Source organism: Thalassophryne amazonica, chromosome 3 (genome assembly GCF_902500255.1).
Source record: "Thalassophryne amazonica chromosome 3, fThaAma1.1, whole genome shotgun sequence".
Lineage (NCBI taxonomy): Eukaryota > Metazoa > Chordata > Actinopteri > Batrachoidiformes > Batrachoididae > Thalassophryne > Thalassophryne amazonica.
The window spans coordinates 127,917,536-127,939,264 of NC_047105.1; the positions used below are offsets into that span (position 1 = coordinate 127,917,536).

General features: G+C 42.4%; 1 protein-coding gene across 2 annotated transcripts; it reads left to right on the plus strand.

The window, feature by feature from the left end:
- The first annotated feature begins 14,285 nt into the window (after nucleotides 1–14,285).
- LOC117507564 (lymphoid enhancer-binding factor 1-like) lies at nucleotides 14,286–20,190 on the plus strand. Of its 2 annotated transcripts, none has more exons than XM_034167426.1 (6): nucleotides 14,286–15,247; nucleotides 15,691–16,489; nucleotides 17,571–17,732; nucleotides 17,817–17,909; nucleotides 19,853–19,895; nucleotides 20,090–20,190. In XM_034167426.1, exons 2-6 carry the CDS (start codon nucleotides 16,418–16,420, stop codon nucleotides 20,107–20,109), a joined length of 390 nt encoding a protein of 129 aa, XP_034023317.1. In that variant the 5' UTR covers nucleotides 14,286–15,247; nucleotides 15,691–16,417; the 3' UTR covers nucleotides 20,110–20,190. The 2 variants fall into 2 exon arrangements, with proteins under 2 accessions (XP_034023317.1, XP_034023318.1); XM_034167427.1 differs by having other exon boundaries at nucleotides 14,286–14,928; nucleotides 15,063–16,489.
- The last annotated feature ends 1,539 nt before the right edge of the window (nucleotides 20,191–21,729 follow it).

The window sequence follows — 21,729 nt, forward strand, 5'->3', positions numbered from 1 at the left end:
TTGACAAAATCCTGCTCACAGACAGACATAAATAAACAGATGATTTCTTGGCGGACGTAATAACTGATTTCTCTTGCTTCACATTGCTTCTGAACACTACAACATAGAAAAACCCTTGTTTTCATTGTATTAGATGATAAATTTAAATATTACAAGAAATATTACTTTAATTTATTTTACATCTGAGATGCAGTATTTGTTGTTTTGGTGTAAGAAATTCCTCCTCTGTACCCACTTATCATGAGGCTGTAAAACTGGGTGTACAAAAGACAAAACATGCACTATGCACAATTTCCCCAGTCACAGCCACAGAAGCCTATAACGTTTTCTGGATGTCTTGATGGCTTTCCTCACTCTTCTCCTTCTTTCACAGTCAGTTTTTGAGGACTGTGTACTCTACACAGATTTGCTACAGAGTGTCAGACTGTTTGTATTTATTCATAATTGATGTAAATAAAGTCCAAGACATATTCAGTGGCTTGGAAATGTTCATGTATCCATCCACTGACTTGTCTGAAGAAAACTGGCAATATAGCTGATTATTTACAGGTGTTATACAGTAAGTGTTCCATTATTTACGTAACTCATCATCTTGGCTGATTAACATCACTTTGAGCAGATGGGATCAGTTAATCAGAGAAATCACCTGCTGGAGTCAGTAGCTGCAAAGAAAACCTGCACCCTGTTGGACCTTTCTGGATTGTCTTTGGACAACACTGGCATAAACAAATAAAATATGTGAAATACCAAGTGTTCCAATACTTTTAGAGGGCGCGATATATATAATCGCCTCTGGAGTGTATGTCATCTCCTGTAGCGCAGTATTTTAGATGTTCCTCGGACTGCACTCATCTGGACAGAGACCTGTGATGTTTTGCCTGGAATCTGCTGGAGCCACGCTTCCATTTTGGAGGTTACAGCTCCTTGTGCTCCTATTACCACCGGGACCAATTTGGACTTTACCTTCCACATCTGCTCCAGTTGCTCCTTCAGCCCTTGGTACTTCGCTATTTTTTCATGCTCCTTCTTTCTGATGTTGCTGTCAGCTGGGATTGCTATATCGATCACAACTGCGATCTTCCTTTCCTTGTCATCCACCACCATGTCTGGTTGGATGGCCAGCAGCTGCTTGCTTGTCTGGAACCTGAAGTCTCACAGGACCTTATCCCTGTCATTCTCAACCACCTTTGGTGGCGTCTCCCATCAGGACCTGGGGACTTCTAATCTCTATACAGCACAGATGTTCCTCTACACCCAACCAGTCAGTTGCGGGCTGAGATCCAGTAGATCGCATGACACTGGTGCTGTAACGGAGAGTGCTGCTATAATGGACTGATGCAGAAGGTGGCAGTAATGCACCAATAAGGATGCCCTCTTCTGTGGCGGAGGATGCAGTGGAGAAAAAAAACAAACATCGTTTTCATTCGTAGTGGGAGGAGGATTGTTTTTGTTGTTGTTTATTTGAATGACAAATCCATCTGTCTTATCTGCAATTCAAATGTGGCTTTACCAAAGAAAGGGAATTTGGAGCAGCATTTCAAGACTATTCACAAGAGCTACGATGCAAACTTCCCAGCTAAATTACTTCTACACGCCTGAAAAGTCATGGAATTGAAAAGTCGACTAGCTGCACAATAGTCCGTAAATATGGATGACGTGATGGATGTCGTTAGCAAGATTGCTTTTTCTGTTTGGGCCAGGACAGAGGCGATTATTCTGTGTGCAACTGGAGGAGACAGGGGAACAACACACAGATCTGCTGCACAAGATGTTAGGTGGCTCAGCAGTGGTAAATTTCTGGAACAGTTTTCTGAATTGTTGCCCGAAATTAAAGAATTTATGAAATGTTCAAACCATGCTGAATATCCACAGCTTTTGGTCTTAGCTTTTCTCACTGATCTGACTGACAAGCTCAAGGACAAACATCATCATCAACATGATCAGCTCCATGAATACTTTTAAAAGCAAGTTACACCTGCTGTCAAACAGGTTGCAACAGCGTGACCTGTGGAACTTTCCACACATGGGCATAGAACTTAAGCATCAGGGCAGTGACTGTGAGAGTGCACGTTATGATGATCAAGTGCAGAGCATCTTGTCAGAATTTGACAGGCGCTTTACTGACTTTGCTTCCATTGAGGCTGTTGTGAGTTTTCTCTGTTTTCCACTTGGCGAAAATATGTGGCGTGTATGTCATCCAAGTAGTTTCTTTTGTTGTTGATCCACTAACTCTTCTCTCTTGTGATGCAGATCCAGGTTGCAGGTCAGGGCCAGCCCTTCCTGTTAGAAGTTATCTGTTAGCTTTAAATAAAATGTTATAGGCTGATCAGGAAGGCCAGATGAAAGTCACACACGCACACGACGTTCACTCATGCACTACATACTATCTGTCTTGCAAGAACCACTTGCATATATGTGTATATATGTTTTTAAATGGTTCTGCCAGTTTGGCATTTACCTTCACTATGTATCAGAGGCTTTCTCTCTAAGACTGCAAGGGAAGCTCATCTTCCCCTATAATGTCAAAAAATAAAATGGTCAAATATATAGTTTTTATCCTTTTATTGACTATAATTGCATTGCAACACATTCATCTTGAAGACGAGTTTGTTCAGAATCAGCTACTTATCATAAATCGATTGACTCTATTTCGTTAACTTCTCATAAATCTTTTTTCTCATGTGGTGTGGTTTAGTTTAGTTTATTAGTTTATTTAAGGGGCAAGCATCCTTAAACTCAGAGACAGAGATGAGCTGCACCAGATTATAGCTAATTTCCAGCTGCAGTCCCTGGGCACATCAAATAAATTAACAATGAAATAGCGCAATATTCAAAAGCTCCTATCCCATATCAAATCACTTTGACAGACAAACAAAGTCAGACCATATCACAGTCAGTCCCAATCAGATCATATCACTTGCATTCATCTACCACAGAACACTTCACCATTCTCTACACACAGTACTAATCATTTTCATTTCTACTGGTATTTACAACACAGCTTAAGTCACTTTAAAAATCCATGTCCCCTAGAGGCTGTACTATTACACATCAGAATCACTAAACAGAGTAGATTGTATGTAAGAAAACACTGAAATAACATTGAACAATTTCTTACACAGGTGGGAACAAAAAAAGCCTCAGAGTCAGTGCTGACAGGTCTGACCATTCAACAGCCACTTTTTTAATTCACTCTTAATAAAGGGAATTAAAACCTTTCCAGGTCTGTGGTCAGTGCATTTTCCTGTAGAAGCAGAGCATCCATTCATTTCACTGGAACTGCAGTGAACAGAAAACAGAGACAGTCCTGATGAGTGTGAGCTCGCACACTCAGTACTCCCACAGTCAGTGTTTAGTAAAGGAGGGAGAACCTCCACCTCCAATCACACACTAGTGCAGCTCCTGGTTAACCACTTATCTGGGTTGGGATGTGAGGCGAAGCCGTCGCTGTCGCACCAAACGCCAATTCCCCAGACAAGGCAACACTCCAGGAAAACGGCTGCAACAGAAGTTCAGGTTATTACACACAAAGTGTCAGTCAGCAGAGAAATTACCTGAATGGTAGCTGATTTCTCGGCGGGGAGGTGGAGTTGCAGTCCGGCCTTTATGGTGGTGGTGATGAGTAGTGGATGAGTGACAGCTGGTACGGATGATGAGTGACAGCTGTCACTCCTGGTTGCTCCGACGCCCTCTCGTGCTTGAAGCCCGCACTTCAAGCAGGGCGCCATCTTGTGGTGGTGGGCCAGCAGTACCTCCTCTTCAGCGGCCCACACAACAGATGACGCTTTAAAAGTTTAAAGAGTCACAACGCTTCGTTATTCAGGTCTGATCAAGTCTGTGATGACCTGATGAGCTCTGATCAGTGGACCTCATCAGAAAGCAACCGGCACTTTAAAAGTTGATAGAGTCACAACACTTCATTCATTCACAGCAGAGTTTACCACAGCCATCAGTCGACTCATCAGCATTCTGTACGTAATGAATTACTGTGTTTCTGACTCACCCCACACCGTGCAGTCCCGACCTGAACCACTTGGTGGAAACAGGGCACATGCAGGATAAAACGTCAAGGTGTAACAGGGCCTTTAAGCTTTTTGAGCATGTTTATCAGATGGTAAAAAGTGTTGTAGAAATGAAGTCCATTAGCATTGTGTTTGAGATCAGCAACATTATAAAATACTTGCTGAGTACACGCGGGTAATGAGTGACATTTATTGTGAATTTAATTGTTTCTTTGCAGACATACAGCCACTGTTGATGATTAAAGAAGAAAGTTTCCCTGAACACATTAATTGGAATCTGAGCATTGACCAGGAGGACATTAAAGAAGAAAAGAAGCTGTGGATAAGTCACCAGGGAGAGCAGCTGGAGGAGGCAGATCTCAGTAAATTTGGTTTCTCTGCTGTCCCTGTGAAGAGTGAAAATGATGATGAAAAACCAGAGACATCACAACTTCATCAAAGCCAAGGTGATGAGAGTACAGAGGCTGAGCCTGTATCCAGCAGCTCATCTGTCCACAGAACACTGACAGCAGAAGCTGGTGGAGAGGACGATGTAGGACCACAACCAGCCAGCAACTCTGGTCCAAACAGTCATTTGCTACCAGATACCAGTGGTAGGAGTTCAGACAGTTCTGGAACTGAGACTGATGACAGTTATGACTGGAAACAGACCAGAGAACTTAGATCACATTTTAACTGTCAAAAAAATATCAATGTTGTTAGTTCAAGCAATTGCAACATTGCTGAGGAACAATTTAATTGCTCTAAACATGTAAAAGCATCTGGTCACATGAACAGGTCAGAGCAACACAACAGGAGGAAAGCAAATGTTAAACCATTTAGCTGTTCTGATTGGCATAAAAGACAAAAACAGAAGGGCACTCTGAACAAAAACATTATAATTCATACAGGACAAACACAGTTTGGCTGTTGTGAATGTGGTCGAAGATTTGAACGAAAGAGCGACCTGAAAAAACACACGATAATTCATACAGGGCAAAAACAATTTGGCTGCTCTGAATGTGGTCAAAGATTTGGACAAAAGGGCAACCTGAATAAACACATGATAATTCATACTTCTCTTCGCTCTTCTACTGACTACAAGACATGCAGACGTTGTTGGTGATTAAAGAAGAAACTCTTCCTGAACACCAGGAATGGAATCTGAGTGTTGACCAGGAGGATATTAAAGAAGAAGAGAAGCTGTGGATATGTCAGCAGGGAGAGCAGCTTCAGCAGCTGGAGGAGGCAGATCTCACCAAGTTTGGTTTCACTGCCGTCCCTGTGAAGAGTGAAAATGATGATGAAAAACCAGAGTCAACACAGCTTCATCAAAGCCGAAGTGATGAGAGCACAGAGGCTGAGCCTGTAGCCAGCAGCTCATCTGTACACAGAACACTGACAGCAGAAACTGATGGAGAGGACGATGGAGGACCACAACCAGCCAACAACTCAGGTCCAAACAGTCATTTACAACCAGATACCAGTGGCAGGAGTTCAGACAGTTCTGGAACTAAACAGAAGAACACTCAGCTGGATAATCCACCAGATCAGCATAGTTCTGATCCTGGACTCCAGCAACAACAGCATCAGTGGGCCAAAAGAAACAAGCGAAACTACACCACAGTTAATTGGACCATTGAAGAGAAAAAAAAGATCTTTCACTGCTTCACTTACTCAAGGCATGAGAAGTGGGGCAGAAAGAAAAAAACAGTATTTGAGGAATGCATAAAAGAAGCGGATTTACCTACACAAAAGAAAGAAGCCACAACTACCGCAAAACTGGAATCGATTGCCTCACAGATCGCAAAATATCTGACGACTGAGGAAATAAAAAAAATAAAGGAAGAAGCCCAAAAGGAAGCGATAAAAGACTATCAGTTGCTGGATAAAGGGAAGCAACTACAGTTTAAAAGGAGTCAGTGGAAGAGGGAGGAAGAATGGATACTGTTGTGGGCAAAAGAATATGCCAAAATAAAATACCCCAAAAATCAGACAAAGACATCCAAAGAATGGCAAAAAATATTCCACCACCACTGCCCAAGTAAGAAAGACATCACTTGTAAGAATCTCACAACCCAAAAATCAAACTTTATCAAACAAAAACATTTCTCAGATAATGAAATAAAAACAATGCAACAGGAGGTTGAGAAAATGATAAGAGAAGGCATCTGCCCTCTGACGCAACCCATTACACCACCAAAAAATGATTGCCCTAAAAAAAAGTTTATCTCCGAAAAAACAAACCATCCACTGCCTCCCGAAAAACCGAACCATTTATTGCCTCCCGAAAAAATGAACAAGTCATTGCCCCCCCAAAAAACGAGCAACTCACTACCCCCCGAAAAAACGAACCATTTACCGCCTCCCGAAAAACCAAACCATTTACTGCCTCCCAAAAAACCGAACAACTCAATGCCTCCCGAAAAACCGAACAACTCAATGCCTCCCGAAAAAACCGAACAACTCAATGCCTCCCGAAAAACCGAACAACTCAATGCCTCCCGAAAAACCGAACAACTCAATGCCTCCCGAAAAACCGAACAACTCAATGCCTCCCGAAAAACCGAACCATTCACCGCCTCCCGAAAAACCAAACCATTTACTGCCTCCCAAAAAACCGAACAACTCAATGCCTCCCGAAAAACCGAACAACTCAATGCCTCCCGAAAAACCGAACAACTCACTGCCTCCCGAAAAACCGAACCACTCACTGCCTCCCGAAAAACCGAACCACTCACTGCCTCACGAAAAACCAAACCATTTACTGCCTCCCGAAAAAATGAACAACTCACTGCCCCCTGAAAAAATGAGCAACTCATTGCCCACCGAAAAAGCGAACAACTCACCAGCTCATCTACAAAATAATTCACAGGTGCACACAGACCCAGAACAGCAGGTACTAGAAGAGGAATTGGCAAATAAGATTGAAGAAACAAGAAAAATGGACATGAAAGAGCGCCCAAAGCTGACTAAACTAAAAGAGAATAAAAAATTCAAAAATATCCTTCAAAAAGTTAACATAGGACTGACCAAACTGGTCCCAAGAGGAGCCACATTGACAGAGTTAAACTCTGTAAATTATGGAGCGGCATGGTACATACAAAGTAAATTAGCCCCACAAGATTTGGAGAGAAACAGTACCACAAATAAGAAAAAGAATACCATGCCACGATGGAAAAAGAAATTACAACAAAAAATCAGCTGCCTAAGAGCAGAGATCTCCCAAATGGCCACATTTTTGGGAAACAAGAACCACAAAAAGAATCTTCTAAAAAAAATAAATCGCATTAAAAGAAAATACAATGTTGAAGACAAACTTCTAGGTGGAAGGCTGGCTGAACATCAAGCCTTAGTAAAAGCTTTTGCAGCACAAATTAGGAATAAAGACAAGAAAATACAAGCAAAACAGATAAACAAACTATTTGCAACAAACCCCAGACTAGTGTACAGAAAGCTAGCAAATGACACAATAGAAGTACAACAACCACCTGAGAGAAAGGAAATTGAAAAATTTTGGAGACCACTCTTTGAAGACCCAAAACAACACCAAGAGGCTGAGTGGATTGAAAAAATACAACAGAAAAACAAAGACAAACAACAAATGCCAGCAATTGTAATCAATGAAGAAGAGATCAGAAAGAAAATGAGTGAATACAGTAACTTCAAGGCACCTGGCATCGACAAAATCCCAAATTTTTGGCTGAAAAGACTGACAGCATTACACCAACATTATGCTGTGGCTTTCACAAAAATATTGAACGGAGAAGAGGACACACCAGACTGGCTAACGACAGGGAACACAAGCCTAATTCCAAAGACCAAGGAAACACAGCTTCCCAACAAGTACAGACCCATCTGCTGCCTAACAACAACATACAAATGGCTGACAGGAATCATAGCTGATGCCATTTATGAACATCTTGACAATGGTGGCTACCTGGAAAATGAACAGAAAGGATGTTCCAAAAGAAGATTAGGAGCTAAAGACCAGTTACTGACAGACAAAGCTATCCTGGAGGACTGCAAAACAAGGCAGAGGAACCTCAGCATGGCTTGGATTGATTACAAAAAGGCATTTGACAGTGTACCACACTCCTGGATCTTGAGGTGCTTAGAACTATACAACATCAATGAGAAAATAAGAACCTTCCTGAAAGCACAAATGAACAATTGGAACACCACCATCACCCTCAATCACACAGAGGGACAAATAACAATCCCAGACGTACGAGTTCAGAGAGGGATACTTCAAGGAGACAGCCTTTCACCTCTCTTATTCTGCTTAATCATGGACCCGCTCAGCAAGATCCTGAAGGAGCAAGACATTGGATATGACTTAAGTAAAGACAAGGGAAAGGAAAACCAAAAACTTGTGAACCATCTGTTGTTCATGGATGATTTGAAAATCTATGCCAACACAAAAAACGGACTCACTCAACTTGTGGAAACTGCCCATAAGTTCTCAAAAGACATTGGCATGGAATTTGGACTGGATAAATGCTCAAAATGCACAATGACAAAAGGAAAAAAGACAAAAACCGAAAACATACAATTGGATGAAGGGAGCTACATTGCAGACCTGGCTGCAGACTCCACATACAAATACTTGGGAATTGAACAAAGTAATTCAATTGAACACAAGAAAATGAGAACAAAAACAACAAAAGAATACCTAAACCGCTTAAAAAAGATCTGCAAAACACAACTGACACCAAAAAATAAAATCACAGCCATAAACCAGTTTGCAATACCAGTGGTGACCTATGGATTTGGCATAGTGAACTGGCCACAATACGAACTTAACAAATTGGACACAAAAACCAGAAAAATGCTCACCCTCCACAAAATCACATACAGAAATCAGTGCATGGACAGAATATACCTACCTCGCAGAGAAGGAGGTATGGGTCTTACTGAAATCAACCAGGCCTTCAGAGCATCGATAATAAGTATTGGCCAGTACTTAAAGAGCTCTGAAGAAGAAATCATAAAAACGGTCACACAACACCACGAGGCCATAAGTGAACGGACCTCAATCACTAAACTGGCAAAAAACTTTGGCGGAGAACTTCTACAAGAGAGAAAAAGCAACAGTCTCACGCCTGCAACAAAACTTGCAAGACAGACCAGAGAACAATACTGCAAAAAAGAAGGAAAACATCGAGTGGAAAGATGGAAACAACACAAAAGAGCCGGACGTTTCCAAGAAGAACTCGAAAAGGAATACATCGACAAAGTTGGATCAATGCAGTGGCTAAAAAATGGAAAACTTGGTTTTGATGGAGAAAGAATTCTGATTGGAGCACAAGATCAGGGACTTCTAACTAATGGCTTCAAAAAAATGGCAGGGATCTCACAAAATGATAAATGCCGATTCTGTCATACAGCTGTTGAGAGTGTAAACCATCTAACATCAGCATGCCAGATCCTCATGGCAGATGGGCATTATACATCCAGACATAACAAGATCTGTCAATATCTCCACTGGAAGATCTGCAAGGAACTGGAGTTGGAAGTCAAAGAACATGTCTGGGAACACGAGCCAACACCAGTCTCATCCAATGGAAAAATAACGATCTTCTACGACAAAGAGATCCCAGCAGGAAGACACATAGAAGGAGGTGCAATCAAACCTGATATTGTCATCTGGAACAAGCAAGAGAAAACAGCCAAAATCATTGATGTGACAGTCCCCAATGACTACGGCCTGAATCGAGCTGAAAGGGGAAAGATCTCAAAATACCAAGACCTAAAAAATGACCTAAGAACAACATGGTCATTGAAAGACATCGATATCATTCCAGTTGTGGTAGGAGCAACAGGCCTGATGAAGAAGAACCTGAAGAAATACCTTGAGGCAATCCCCGGTCACCCAAGTGCACATGAGGTGCAGTTGTCTGCGATTAAGGGAACGATCACCATCTTGAAGAGAGCCCTTGGATACAATGCCAGATCTGGTTAAGATAACTATAGAACCTAGGATGCAACTTTAGACCCCAGGTTTGGGACCCATTGCATTCTACTAAAAAAACATCAAAGATAAATGAAAAAACAAAAGACAAAAGCATTTTGTCTGTTCTGAATGTGGTCAAAGATTTGGACAAAAGAGCGACCTGAAGAGACACATGATAACTCATTCAGGACAAAAACAATTTGGCTGCTCTGAATGTGGTCAAAGATTTGGACTAAAGGGCAGCCTGAAAAGACACATGATAAATCATAGAGGACAAAAGCAATTTGTCTGTTCTGAATGTGGTCAAAGATTTGGACGAAAGAGTAACGTGAAAACACACATGATAATTCATACAGGACAAAAGCAGTTTGTCTGTTCTGAATGTGGTCAAAGATTTGGGCGAAAGAGCAACCTGAAAACACACATGATAAATCATGCAGGACAAAAGCTATTTGTCTGCTCTGAATGTGGTCAAAGATTTGGGAGAAAGAGCAACCTGAAAAGACACATGATAATTCATACAGGACAAAAACAATTTGGCTGTTCTGAATGTGGTCGAAGATTTGGACGAAAGAGCACTCTGAACAGACACATAAGAATTCATTCAACTTCTGCCAGTGTTGCAGTGAGACGTCTCTCCTGTGGCAGCATTCAGCTGAATATCCCACCAGATCCCCCAAGTACTGATCCTGGAGCACAGCAACAACAGCCTCATAGGGCCAAAAGAGACGCCTAACTACAACACTGTAAATTGGTCCATTGAGGAGGAGAAAAGTTTTTTTTTTTTTTTCTCTGCTTTGCTTCCTCAATATAAGAGAAGCGGGGCAGGGAAAAAAGGCAAAAAGTGGATCCCCCAGCAGAGAAGAAAGAAGACACCACAAATGCAAAACTACAACTGATTGGCTCTCAAATCCCCAAATATTTAACAGCAGAACAAATAGAAAGTATAAAGGAAGAAGCCCAAGAAAAACCAGTCAACAGTCACTAGAGGAGGAGAAACAGGTAGAGTATGAAAGGAGTCAGTGGAAGAGGGAGGAAGAGTGGGTACTGCTGTGGGCAGTGGAATATACCAAAGTGAAATACACCAACCAGAGCAAGATGCAGAGAATGGCAGATGATGTTCCAACACTGCTGTCCAAGTAAGAAAGACTTACCAAGAGGGCGACAGTTTGTTGCACAAAAACACTTCATGGTTGAGGAAATACAAGCGATGCAAAATGAAGTTAACCAAATGGTCAAGGACAACATACAGTATTTGTCCTCTCCCACAGACCATTGCATCACCAAAAATAACCCTCATCGGCAAACACAAATTTGGCAAAGAACACCAGAACCAGTCAGTCTCTCACACAAAAGGAGAAGTAGGAGTTCTTCACCACCCCAACAAATCAGGAGTCATTCATCATCCCAACCACAAAACAATACACATATGTGCTTACACCCAGAGCAGTGGGAATCAGAAGAAGAATTAGCCAACAAGACTGAGGAAACAAGAAGAATGGACCTACAGGAGCATCCTAAACTGATCAAACTGAAGGAGGATAAAATGTTCAAAAGTATTCTGCAGAAAGTTAGCCTAGGATTGGTTAGACTGGTCCCAGAAGGAACCACATTGACCACATTAAACCATGTCAGTTATGGTGTAAATTAGTCTGAGAATTTTTGGAGAAAAGAGGAACAAGACTTAGGAAAAGGAATGCTGTGCCACGATGGAAAAAACACATTACAGCAGCAAATCAGCCGTCTCTGAAATGGCAACATTTATGTGAGGCCAAAATCATAAAAGGAACCTCCTTAAAAAAAAGTCAGTTACATTAAAAGAAAATACAATGTTGGAGATAAACAACCGGATGGGAGGCTGACAGAACATCAAGCTTTAGTGAAAGTCTTGGCTGCACAAATCAGGAACAAAGAAAATAAATGCATAACAGATAAACAAGCAGTTTGCAGAAAACCCAAGGCCAGTCTACAGGAACACAACAAAGGAAACAATACAAGTGCACCAGTTATACTGAAGGAGGTACAAAAAAAAAATATTCTTTGAAATTAACAAGAAAACAGCCAAAATTTTTGGTCATTGGAAAAAATAGATATAAGTTGTGGTGGGGCGAGAGGGCTTATGAAGAAAAACATGAAGAAATACCTTGAGGTAATCTCTGGTCACCCAAGTGTCCACGAGGTGCAGACATCACCAATTAAGGAAATGTCAATTCACAACAAACAGTTGCCCCAAGGCGCTCCACATTGCAAGGCAAGGCCATACAATAATCATGAAAAACCCCAACGGTCAAAACGACCCCCTATGAGCAAGCACTTGGCTACAGTGGGAAGGAAAAACTCCCTTTTAACAGGAAGAAACCTCCAGCAGAACCAGGCTCAGGGAGGGGCAGTCTTCTGCTGAGACTGGTTGGGGCTGAGGGAAAAGAGAGCCCTCAGATACAATGCCAGCAATGTTTAGGGAGCAGCTATAGACCCCGAGTCTGGGGCCCATTGGATTCTATTAAAAAGAAATCCAAGAGAAATTAAAAAGAAAAAACAAAAACAGTGTCCATCAATGTGTCAGAAGATTTGGACTAAAAGTTGGTGTGAAGGTGTGATGTGTTTGAATGTTCGGTGTTGCAGTAGTCGAGGTGTGAGATGGCGTCTGTGTCAGGAGTCCTGCTGCATGCTGGGATACTTTGATTCTTTGAATGTTGAAATTTTTAATCTTGGGGAAAATATGGAGTTTTTGGGAGGCAGGGGAAGTATAAACTGAAATTCAACCAATTTTTCTTCTGTCTTCACTTTTTGATTGACTTTGAGGATATGGTTGTTTTTTTGTTGTTGTTTATTCTTCTTCTAAACATTGTTCACAATTTGTCGTTGTGGAAATATGAAATTATTAGGGAAAAAATACGGACTTCTTGAAGGGGAAATTCACCCAAAATGTTTCTTCTTTTATTTTTGATGGCTTTTGATTCAGATCAGTTTGTTTGATTCATTTAAAAAGTGTTCACAATTCTTCCTCAAAATATTTAATTTTCTCATTAAATACTGTTGGTAAAACAATAAAAATCACCCAAAATTCTTATTTTCTTCCTATTTCTGCTAAATTCTAATTCTGATGGTTTTGCTTGATTCTGTTCTAAATTGCAGAATTTTGAAATTTGAATTTGGGCAAAATATGAAGTTTTAGTCATGAAAACTGCTCACAAGGCTTTTCCACTCCGACTAGAAAAAGTGACAAATGTTGCCTTCCTGATGTCATCTGACATCTGTTTGTCTCTGTGAGATCACACTGAGCTGGCTGGTCCATGCAGACGTTCAGCTCCACAAGAGATACAGCTCTGCATGCTCATGAAGCAGCAGGACCTTCGTGGCCGGGACGACGGTGGGGGATCGAACCCACGCGGCTCGCACCAAAAGACCGTTCCTCTACCAGGTCAGCCAAAGGGGAACTCCCCGTTAGCCAAGCTAGCGGGAACGTCTTTTCAATTGGGACCCGGGACTTTCATCCTGCTACACTCACATCAGCGGCGACATCGACAGCGGCCGACGTTCTTCCGCGACGCCTTGCTCTCACTGCCTCCGATGCGCTTACCGAGTCTGCGGGCTCGGTAAACACCGCAGCGGGCCACTCACACCGCCCCCGTGTCTACTGAATGGAGCTGCGGCCAACTCCGGCACCACCACCCTGTCTACTGAACGGAGCTGCGGCCAACTTGCCAACAAGTCCAGAGACTATGCTCGCTGTTTTGATGCGGAGCGCTCTGGCCACCCACAAGGACAGACTTCTTGCGGAAAAATCTGCAGCGCCACACGGTCTCTGTAATCAAATCAAATCAATTTTATTTATATAGCGACAAATCACAAGGTGCAGTTGTCCCAGCTGCAGAGCTCCGTGGCCACTAAGCGAGGTTTGTATCTTTTTAATGACTTGGATTCTTTGCGGGTCCCGCATCCGTACCCCACAACGGTAACACCGGAGGCTAAAGACATTAGATTTTCAATGCGACACCACTCAATCAAATGGGCGTATGAAAATGTCCCCAAAAATTATTTTCAAGCAAAAATAAAAGAAATGTGTACTCACCAAACGTGGCGCAAGACAATATGAACTTTTAAAAAAAGTCAATCCTTCCATATAAAACAATAAAAATGTGCTTTTGTAAGAGATGCAAACTGACGTAAATCCACAAATTACAGTTGGCGCGCGCAATGCATGCTGGGATAGGGTCTTCTCTCCTGCGTCTCGGCAACGTCCCGGATGTGCTGACAGTTTTGCGGAGGGCCAAATTTTAGCTGCAAATTTGTCATTTTTCAATGAAGATTTCTCCATTGAATGACAGATCTGGGCTTGCAAATTTACTTTACTCATTCAGAAGGATCTTATGTGTAAATATAAGTCATTTTTTGGTCCAAAGATCTGACTGCATTAATTTCAATCCAGGTCTACTTTAAACTGTCCATGCCTGAAACTGTCCAGATTGAAGAACTCTGAGAAGCACGAGCTTCTTGCAGTCTGACAATGGACGTTTTTTTTACAAAGAGTCTGTTTCTTTTTTCTTTTCCATGTTTGATGATCTCTGGATTCATATCTTGTCAGATTTAAGTCCTTCTTGTCTGCTGTTTGTCTCTGTCCATCTCTCTGTGTGCTGTTGTGTGTTCTAGGAACTCTGCAGTTTGTTCCTCCAGACTTCATCCTCTGGAAATATGAAGCAGCTCTGACCACCATCTGGCAGTTTGTGGTGCTGCTGTTCTACATCCAACTCCCCAGCACTGAGGAGGAGGACACAGTCGCCAAGATCAGCAGAGGCTGTACCACTGAGTGTCCATCATAAATACTGTCCTCATTCATTAGTTAGGACTTGGTGTTACAATCCCTGAAGTTTCAGTGCTCTTCTTACCACAGCACAGTTATTCTTTGCTTTGACCACCAGATTGGAGCCAACAGTTTGACACATTGTCAGTTGTGTCCTTCAACATCATCAGGTGTTTATGCCTTTTATCATAAGACCTCCTTTGTGGAGACAGATCCACCACAGACTGATCAGACTTGGGTGTGTGTCAGAAAGTTCACTCCTCCGTGATCACCTCGGGACTCAGACGGGATCTTTCTGCTTCAGCCACAGACAGACTGCTCCTCTCTGCTGTGTTGGTCAGAGCTTTGACCACATTCCTCTGGACCTACCCACTGATCCCAACTTCCCTCACGAGCCTTGTGATGGAGTTGTTGTTGTTGTTGAAGCCTCTGGAACCCACCTGGACACACTTCAGCTTTCCAGTCTCTTGCTGCAGCTTCATCTACCAGGTCAGCATCATGCAGCTTCTTATGTTCAAAGGTGTCCTCCTCTGTGTCCTCCTAAAGGACAGTCAGCTTGATGATGAATGTATGCTGACAGGACTTTGACCAGAGGACGAGGTCCAATTGTAAGTTAGTCGCTGTGATCTCAGGTGGAAATACTAGTTACTGCTCCAGGTCAGCACACATTTCCCAGACAGTCTCTGGCCCCATGGAGCAGACTTGGACCAGGAGATGAGAGCCTTGATGCTGGTTTCTCTCCCTCCTGGACTTCTATATCTGAGATTATACAAGTATAACATCATACGTGTCATGTAACAATTGGTGCAGTTACATCCCACTCACAGCACACCACATGTAATACGGCCATATTGTCAATGGTTTGTCTGTTGTTGTAAGTGTTGTAATACAAGCCACGCCCACACATAACCTCACGTTATGTCATCCCGCAGTGCTGTAACACCATCTCTGAAGGAGCTCTGTGGAATCCCTCAAACCTCTCTGTGCTGCAGTAGAGGGACACGTGGACCTGGTGGTGACATCATGACGTGATGGCCGACGTGACTGTTCCAAAATGGAAACAAGTCTGAGGACTTGTGGGACGTGTGGGGTTGGTCCAACAGCTGCTGATGAACTGTTGCAACATGTGAGTGGAACACATGTGGGCTGTGTGATCATCTCTTCCAGGATGCACAGAGGATGGAGGGGGTTGGTCCACAGTTTTAAAACCCTCAGTGAATTCGGGCTTGTCTACCCTTGCGTGCGAAGACTGGATCCGGTGGACTGCACAGAGGAAACCAGCAGATGGTTCAACGGGCAGGAAGGTGGACCCAGCAAAGCGCTGTGGAGCGCAAACAGGGCACAGTGAGACACGAAGGACACTGCTGGCCATCCAATGCATCCCGAGCCATCTCCAGCCATCTTGACTACGTCTTGCCACTGGACATAGATGGAACGGGAAGAGAGAGTGAGGCTGACGACTGTCACGCACTAGTCATGACTCCACACTATCACCGCACACTCCCAAGTCCTGTGGCGATGGGTGAGTGGCGAAGCAGTAGGTGCGGACACACTGGGAGCTGTAGTCACAAACCTGCACACAGGCGGCCCAGGGCATAGGGTCGCTCTCTACTGGACCAAAGCAGCAGTGGAGTTTGGCAGCCCCCTGGCCGACCGGTCATGATTGTACCAGTTAACCTTGAGCCAAGCCATGCCAGCTGTGTGGAATGCAATCATCTGAATGTCATCCAGGTACATCACATTCCGACATTACAGCGTGATTTGCAGCGAGAGCCAGTTTGTTTTGGCAATAGGGAACAAGTTTATTCCATCAATGTTCAAACCACATGAGATGTGCTAATATGAGGTCTGTTAGAAAAGTATCCGACCTTTTTATTTTTCTCAAAAACCTGATGGATTTGAATCACGTGTGCTTGAATGAGCCAACCTTGAACCTTCGTGCGCATGTTTGATTTTTTTTCACGCCTGTCGGTTGCGTCATTTGCTTGTAAGCAGCCTTTGTGTGAGGATGGGTGGAGTCTCCCATCATTTTTTCTTTGCAAGGAAATGGTGGAACGACTGGAGCAGCGCAACTGCATCAACTTTTGCCACAAACTGGGCAATAGCCAGGTGAAAACCATTCGGATTATTCAGACGGCTTTCAGTGACGATCCTCTGGGCATCACACAGATTAAGGAGCAGTACAACCGGTTTAGAGACGTCCGCACAACGGTGGAGGGCGCACCGCGCTCCGATTGGCATCAACACGCTGAAACGACCGGATTATTTCCAAAGTGAACGCTGTGGTGATGTGGGACCGTCGTGTAATTATCTGAGAAATTGCAGAAGAGGTGGACATCAGCACTTTTTCGGCACATTCCACTGTGAAAGAAGATTTTGCCATGAAAAGCGTGGCGGCGAAATTCATCGGCACGAAGCTGATGGCGCAGCAACAGTGCCTCCGTGTTGAAGTCATGTTGTAACATGCCCAGCTCGTCAACCATTCGGAAGATTCAGACGCCTTTTGGTGGCTTTTCAGTCGTGTGACTATCCGAGAAATTGTGGACAAGCTGGACATGTCAGGGCATGTCCTGTGAGACTGTGAGAAACTATATCGTAAAGCTTTTATCTGTTACATGAAGACAAATCCAGACTTGATTCTCCCATGTGCTTTCTGACAAACCTGGAGGTGAAATTTAAAATAATTATAATTTAATCCTTTTTTGTCTTTGTGTATCCACATAGTTTTAGGTTTGATTCCACACAGAGTTTTAGAAATGAGGTCCTGGAAGGACGTGACGTCCCACTTTTAACGTTCTGTCCCTCTTCACAGCACGTGGACAACCGACGTGTCTGCAGTGGGAAAGAGAAGTCCCAGAAGACCAAAAGACCTCATAACGCCTTTTATTTTTATGCACGAGAGCACTGGAGGACCGTGGAGAGGGGGTTCAGCACCACCAATGGTGCCTTCATCAACAAGGTGCTGGGACAGAGGGTAAGTGTCTGTGGGTGAGACATTCACTACGTCCTCACTGAGCAGCTGTGTGTCCACTGACACTGCGTTCTTGTCTGTTGACAGTGGCGCGCTTTACCCTCATTGGATCAGTTCCCATTTTATCAGATGTCTCGTGCTGAAGAACCCGCTGAGACGGATCTGTACTGTATCAGACATGTAAGTGTCCACATGACTGATGATTTTTCCTGACAGCGTCCTGTCTGTATGGACAGTCTCACTGTGTCTCTGTCTGTCTGTGTGAGTCTTCTGCTCACACTGAAGCAAAAGCCTCACAGTTTTCTAACAGACTGTAATAAAGTGCATCTGGAAAGTATTCAAAGTACTTCACTTTTTACACATTTTGTTATGTTACAGCTTTATTCCAAAATGGAGTAAATTCATTTTTCCCCTCAAAATTCTACTCACAACAACCCATAATGACAAGATGATTTTTTTTTTTTTTTTTTTTTTTTTTTGCAAATTAAGTACAAATAAAAACTAAGAAATCACACGTACATAAGTATTCACACTCTTTGTTCAGTACTTTGTTGATGCACATTTGGCAGCAATTTCAGCCTCAAGTCTTCTTGAATATGATGCCACAAGCTTGGTGCACCTACCTTTGGTTAGTTTTGTCCATTCCTCTTTGCAGCACCTCTCACACTCCATCAGGTTGGATGGGGAGCGTCGGTGCACAGCCATTTTCTCATCTCCCCAGAGATGTTCAATCAGATTCAGGTCTGGGCTCTGGCTGGGCCACTCAAGGTCATTCACAGAGTTGTCCTGAAGCCACTCCTTTGATATCTTGGCTGTATGCTTAGGGTCATTGTCCTGCTGAAACATGAACTGTCACCCCAGTCTGATGTCAAAAGTGCTCTGGAGCAGGTTTTGATCCAGGATGTCTCTGTACTTTAATGCATTCATCTTTTCCTCAATCCTGACTAGTCTCCCAGTTCCTACTGCTGAAAAACATCCCCACAGCATGATGCTGCCACCACCATGCTTCACTGTATGGATGGTGTCTGGTTTCCTCCAAACATGATGCCTGGCATTCATGCAAAACAGTTCAATCTTTGTTTCATCAGACAAGAGAATTTTTTTTTTTCTCATGGTCTGAGAGTCCTTCAGGTGTCTTTTGGCAAACTCCAGGTGTTCTGCCATGTACCTTTTTCTAAGGAGTGGCTTCCATCTGGCCACTCTACCATAAAGGTCTGATTGGTGGATCGCTGCAGAGATGGTTGTCCTTCTGGAAGGTTCTTCTTTCTCCACAGAGGAATGCTGGAGCTCTGACCATTAGGTTCTTGGTCACCTACTTGACTGAGGCCCTTCTCCCCTGATTGCTCAGTTTAGATGGGCGGCCAGCTCCAGGAAGAGTCCTGGTGAATCTAAACTTCTTCCATTTATGGATGATGGAGGCCAATGTGCTCACTGAGAACATCAAAGCAGCAAAAATGATTCTGTACCCTTCCCCAAATTTGTGCCTCAAGACAATCTTGCAAAAATAAATAAAAAACTAAATAAGAATAAAAAAAATGCATTGTCATTATGGGGTATTGTGTGTAGAATTTTGAGGGGAAAAAATAAATTTGATCCATTTTGAAATAAGGCTGTAACATAACAAAATGTAGAAAAAGTGAAGAACTGTGAATATTGTCTGGATGCACTGTAGATCAAGAAAAATAGAGACATTCTCCGAAACGCTCAGGGGTCCATGGACTCGGCGGCTCGTCCACATCATTTTATTATGTCTCTACACCCAGACAACACATTGGCTAAAAACATACAATATTACAAACATGTTGTGATCCAGAAATATTTAGACGGACTCATTCACTTTAGTAATTACAGCCTCTCACACACAGATGGCGTATTTGTGGCATTTAGAGGCTTGTGTGGCATTCATGACCCAAGTCACCACAGTCTGCCACAAACACACACATCTGAGTGGCTGGAAAACACCAGGATGTTCAGAAACTCCAAATCCATCATAAAAAAAAAAAAAAACAGGCAAAGTTGATATTGTTGTTTTTGTTGGACTCGTGTCCACTGTTGGACAGTGAGACATTTTTAACAAGTTTAAACACAGAAACTCAAATGTGTGTGTGCCCCCCCCTGTACAGGCTGAGATGATGGTGGACGCCCTGGCTTCCACTCGACATGAAGGTAAGACAACATTCTGATGAAGAACAAGTTCTCATGGCAAATGTAACGTCTTGAAAACAGAATAAATCATTTTAAAGGCTTCAATCAAACAATAAATGTACAACGCTGCATGTTTTATTTATGCAACCTGCTGTTTTGTTTCAAAAACAAGATTACAGTGGAAACACTGATGGATTTGTGTCTTTGTGTTGCAGCCACCCGTCCACCAAGATGAACCTCTGAGATGCCCCCCCCCCCCCCCCCCCTAAAAATTAATAAAAAATAAAATCTTAATAAAGTCTTGTGTCCAACATCATTTATGGTCTTTGTGGTCTCTGATGAGGACTTGAATTTCTTCTTAATGTCATCAAGATAAAATTAAATCTTTATTAAATCTTGAATATTTCAAAGTTTAAGCTCCAGTGTGAGCTGTGCTGCCACACTGAGGTTATAAAATCTAAAATAACTTCATGTCAGTAAATATGTTCCTGTGAGCTCAGCCAGCAGAGATTCTCCTTTTACTGATCTGATGGTGATCTGGTCTTCAGAATGAGAAGTCTGCTGTTCAAATCCTACAGAAAAATATGTCACTTGGTTACATGAAGTATTTTTATTATTCTTTATTTTGGTAAAGAGGAGTGGAAGCTCAGCTTATAAAATACCTGGAGATCTGTGGATTTGGTTTCATGCTGATAAAGAGCTCTACAGATGAGATGTTTGCTCTGAGAGTGCTGATGGAGAAGACCAGAAGGAGCTGCATCGTGTGTTTGTGGATTTTCAGAAAGCTGATGACAGGGTGAGAAGAGTTGAGGTTCAGTTCATTGTAAAAGTTTTCACCCTCTTGGTCTTTTACATATTTTAATTTGTTTATGTCATTTCAAACACACAAAGTAATTCAGGCTTTTGTATGTAATAATTTATTAAATGATCTTTAAACTCGAACTGAAAGCAAGTTTCTACAACTTGATAGAAATTAAATTAAAAAATATTAAAACCAAGATGATGGGCTGAATAAGTAATGGAATGCTTTGGTATCAAAACATGAAAATCATCCTTTTTATTTAAAGTTGTCTTCAGAGAAGTCTGGATGAACATGTACAAGTCACTGAATATGTCTTGGAATTGATTCACATCAATTATTAAGAAATACAAACAGTTTGTTACTTTGTGGTGAATCTGTGTGGAGTGATCGTGCAAACAGGAGATGACTGAGGGAAGACACATGACAAGACATATATTTTTATTTTTTCATTGTTACCTCCACCAAGGAGGTTATGTTTTCGGTCACGTTTGTTTGTTTGTCTGTCTGTTTGTCAGCAGGATAACTCAAAAAGGTTTGAACAGATTTTGATGAAATTTTGTGGAGTGGTTGGAAATGACAAGAGGAACGAGTGATTAAATTTTAGTGGTGATCCGGATCACGATCCGGATCCAGGAATTTTTTTAAAGGATTCTTCACCATTGTGGGATAGGGGGAATTTTGACATTGTACCTGTAGTTTCTAACTCCACAAAAACAAGGCAGAAAGGCTTGAAAAAAATTAGGGTGTAACATAGTCAAATGTTCTATCAAATAACAAAGTTTGGTGATGATCGGATCCGGATTCCGGATCTGGTGATCCAGAATATGCAAAAATATAGGGAAAATAGAAAATGTGTCAGTGTGAGGTGACACATGAAGCTAGAGATGCACAACTAACACCAAACTGTAGCTGAATCTGTACTGATTCAGTAAGGTGTCATCAGATTTGATGTAGCTTCAAATGTTATGGAGCTAGATCCAGAAGAAAACCGCCATTACCAAAAAATCGTTTTTATACAATAACCTTTGAACTAATAAAGACATAAAAGTGATT

Excerpts from the sequence above, each read along its gene's own strand:
- LOC117507564 (XM_034167426.1), top strand. The coding sequence starts at position 16,418 with ATGATTGTACCAGTTAACCTTGAGCCAAGCCATGCCAGCTGTGTGGAA. Across the intron at positions 17,733-17,816 it reads ACAAGGTGCTGGGACAGAGG|TGGCGCGCTTTACCCTCATT; the intron begins GTAAGTGTCTGT and ends GTCTGTTGACAG. Across the intron at positions 17,910-19,852 it reads ATCTGTACTGTATCAGACAT|GCTGAGATGATGGTGGACGC; the intron begins GTAAGTGTCCAC and ends CCCCCTGTACAG.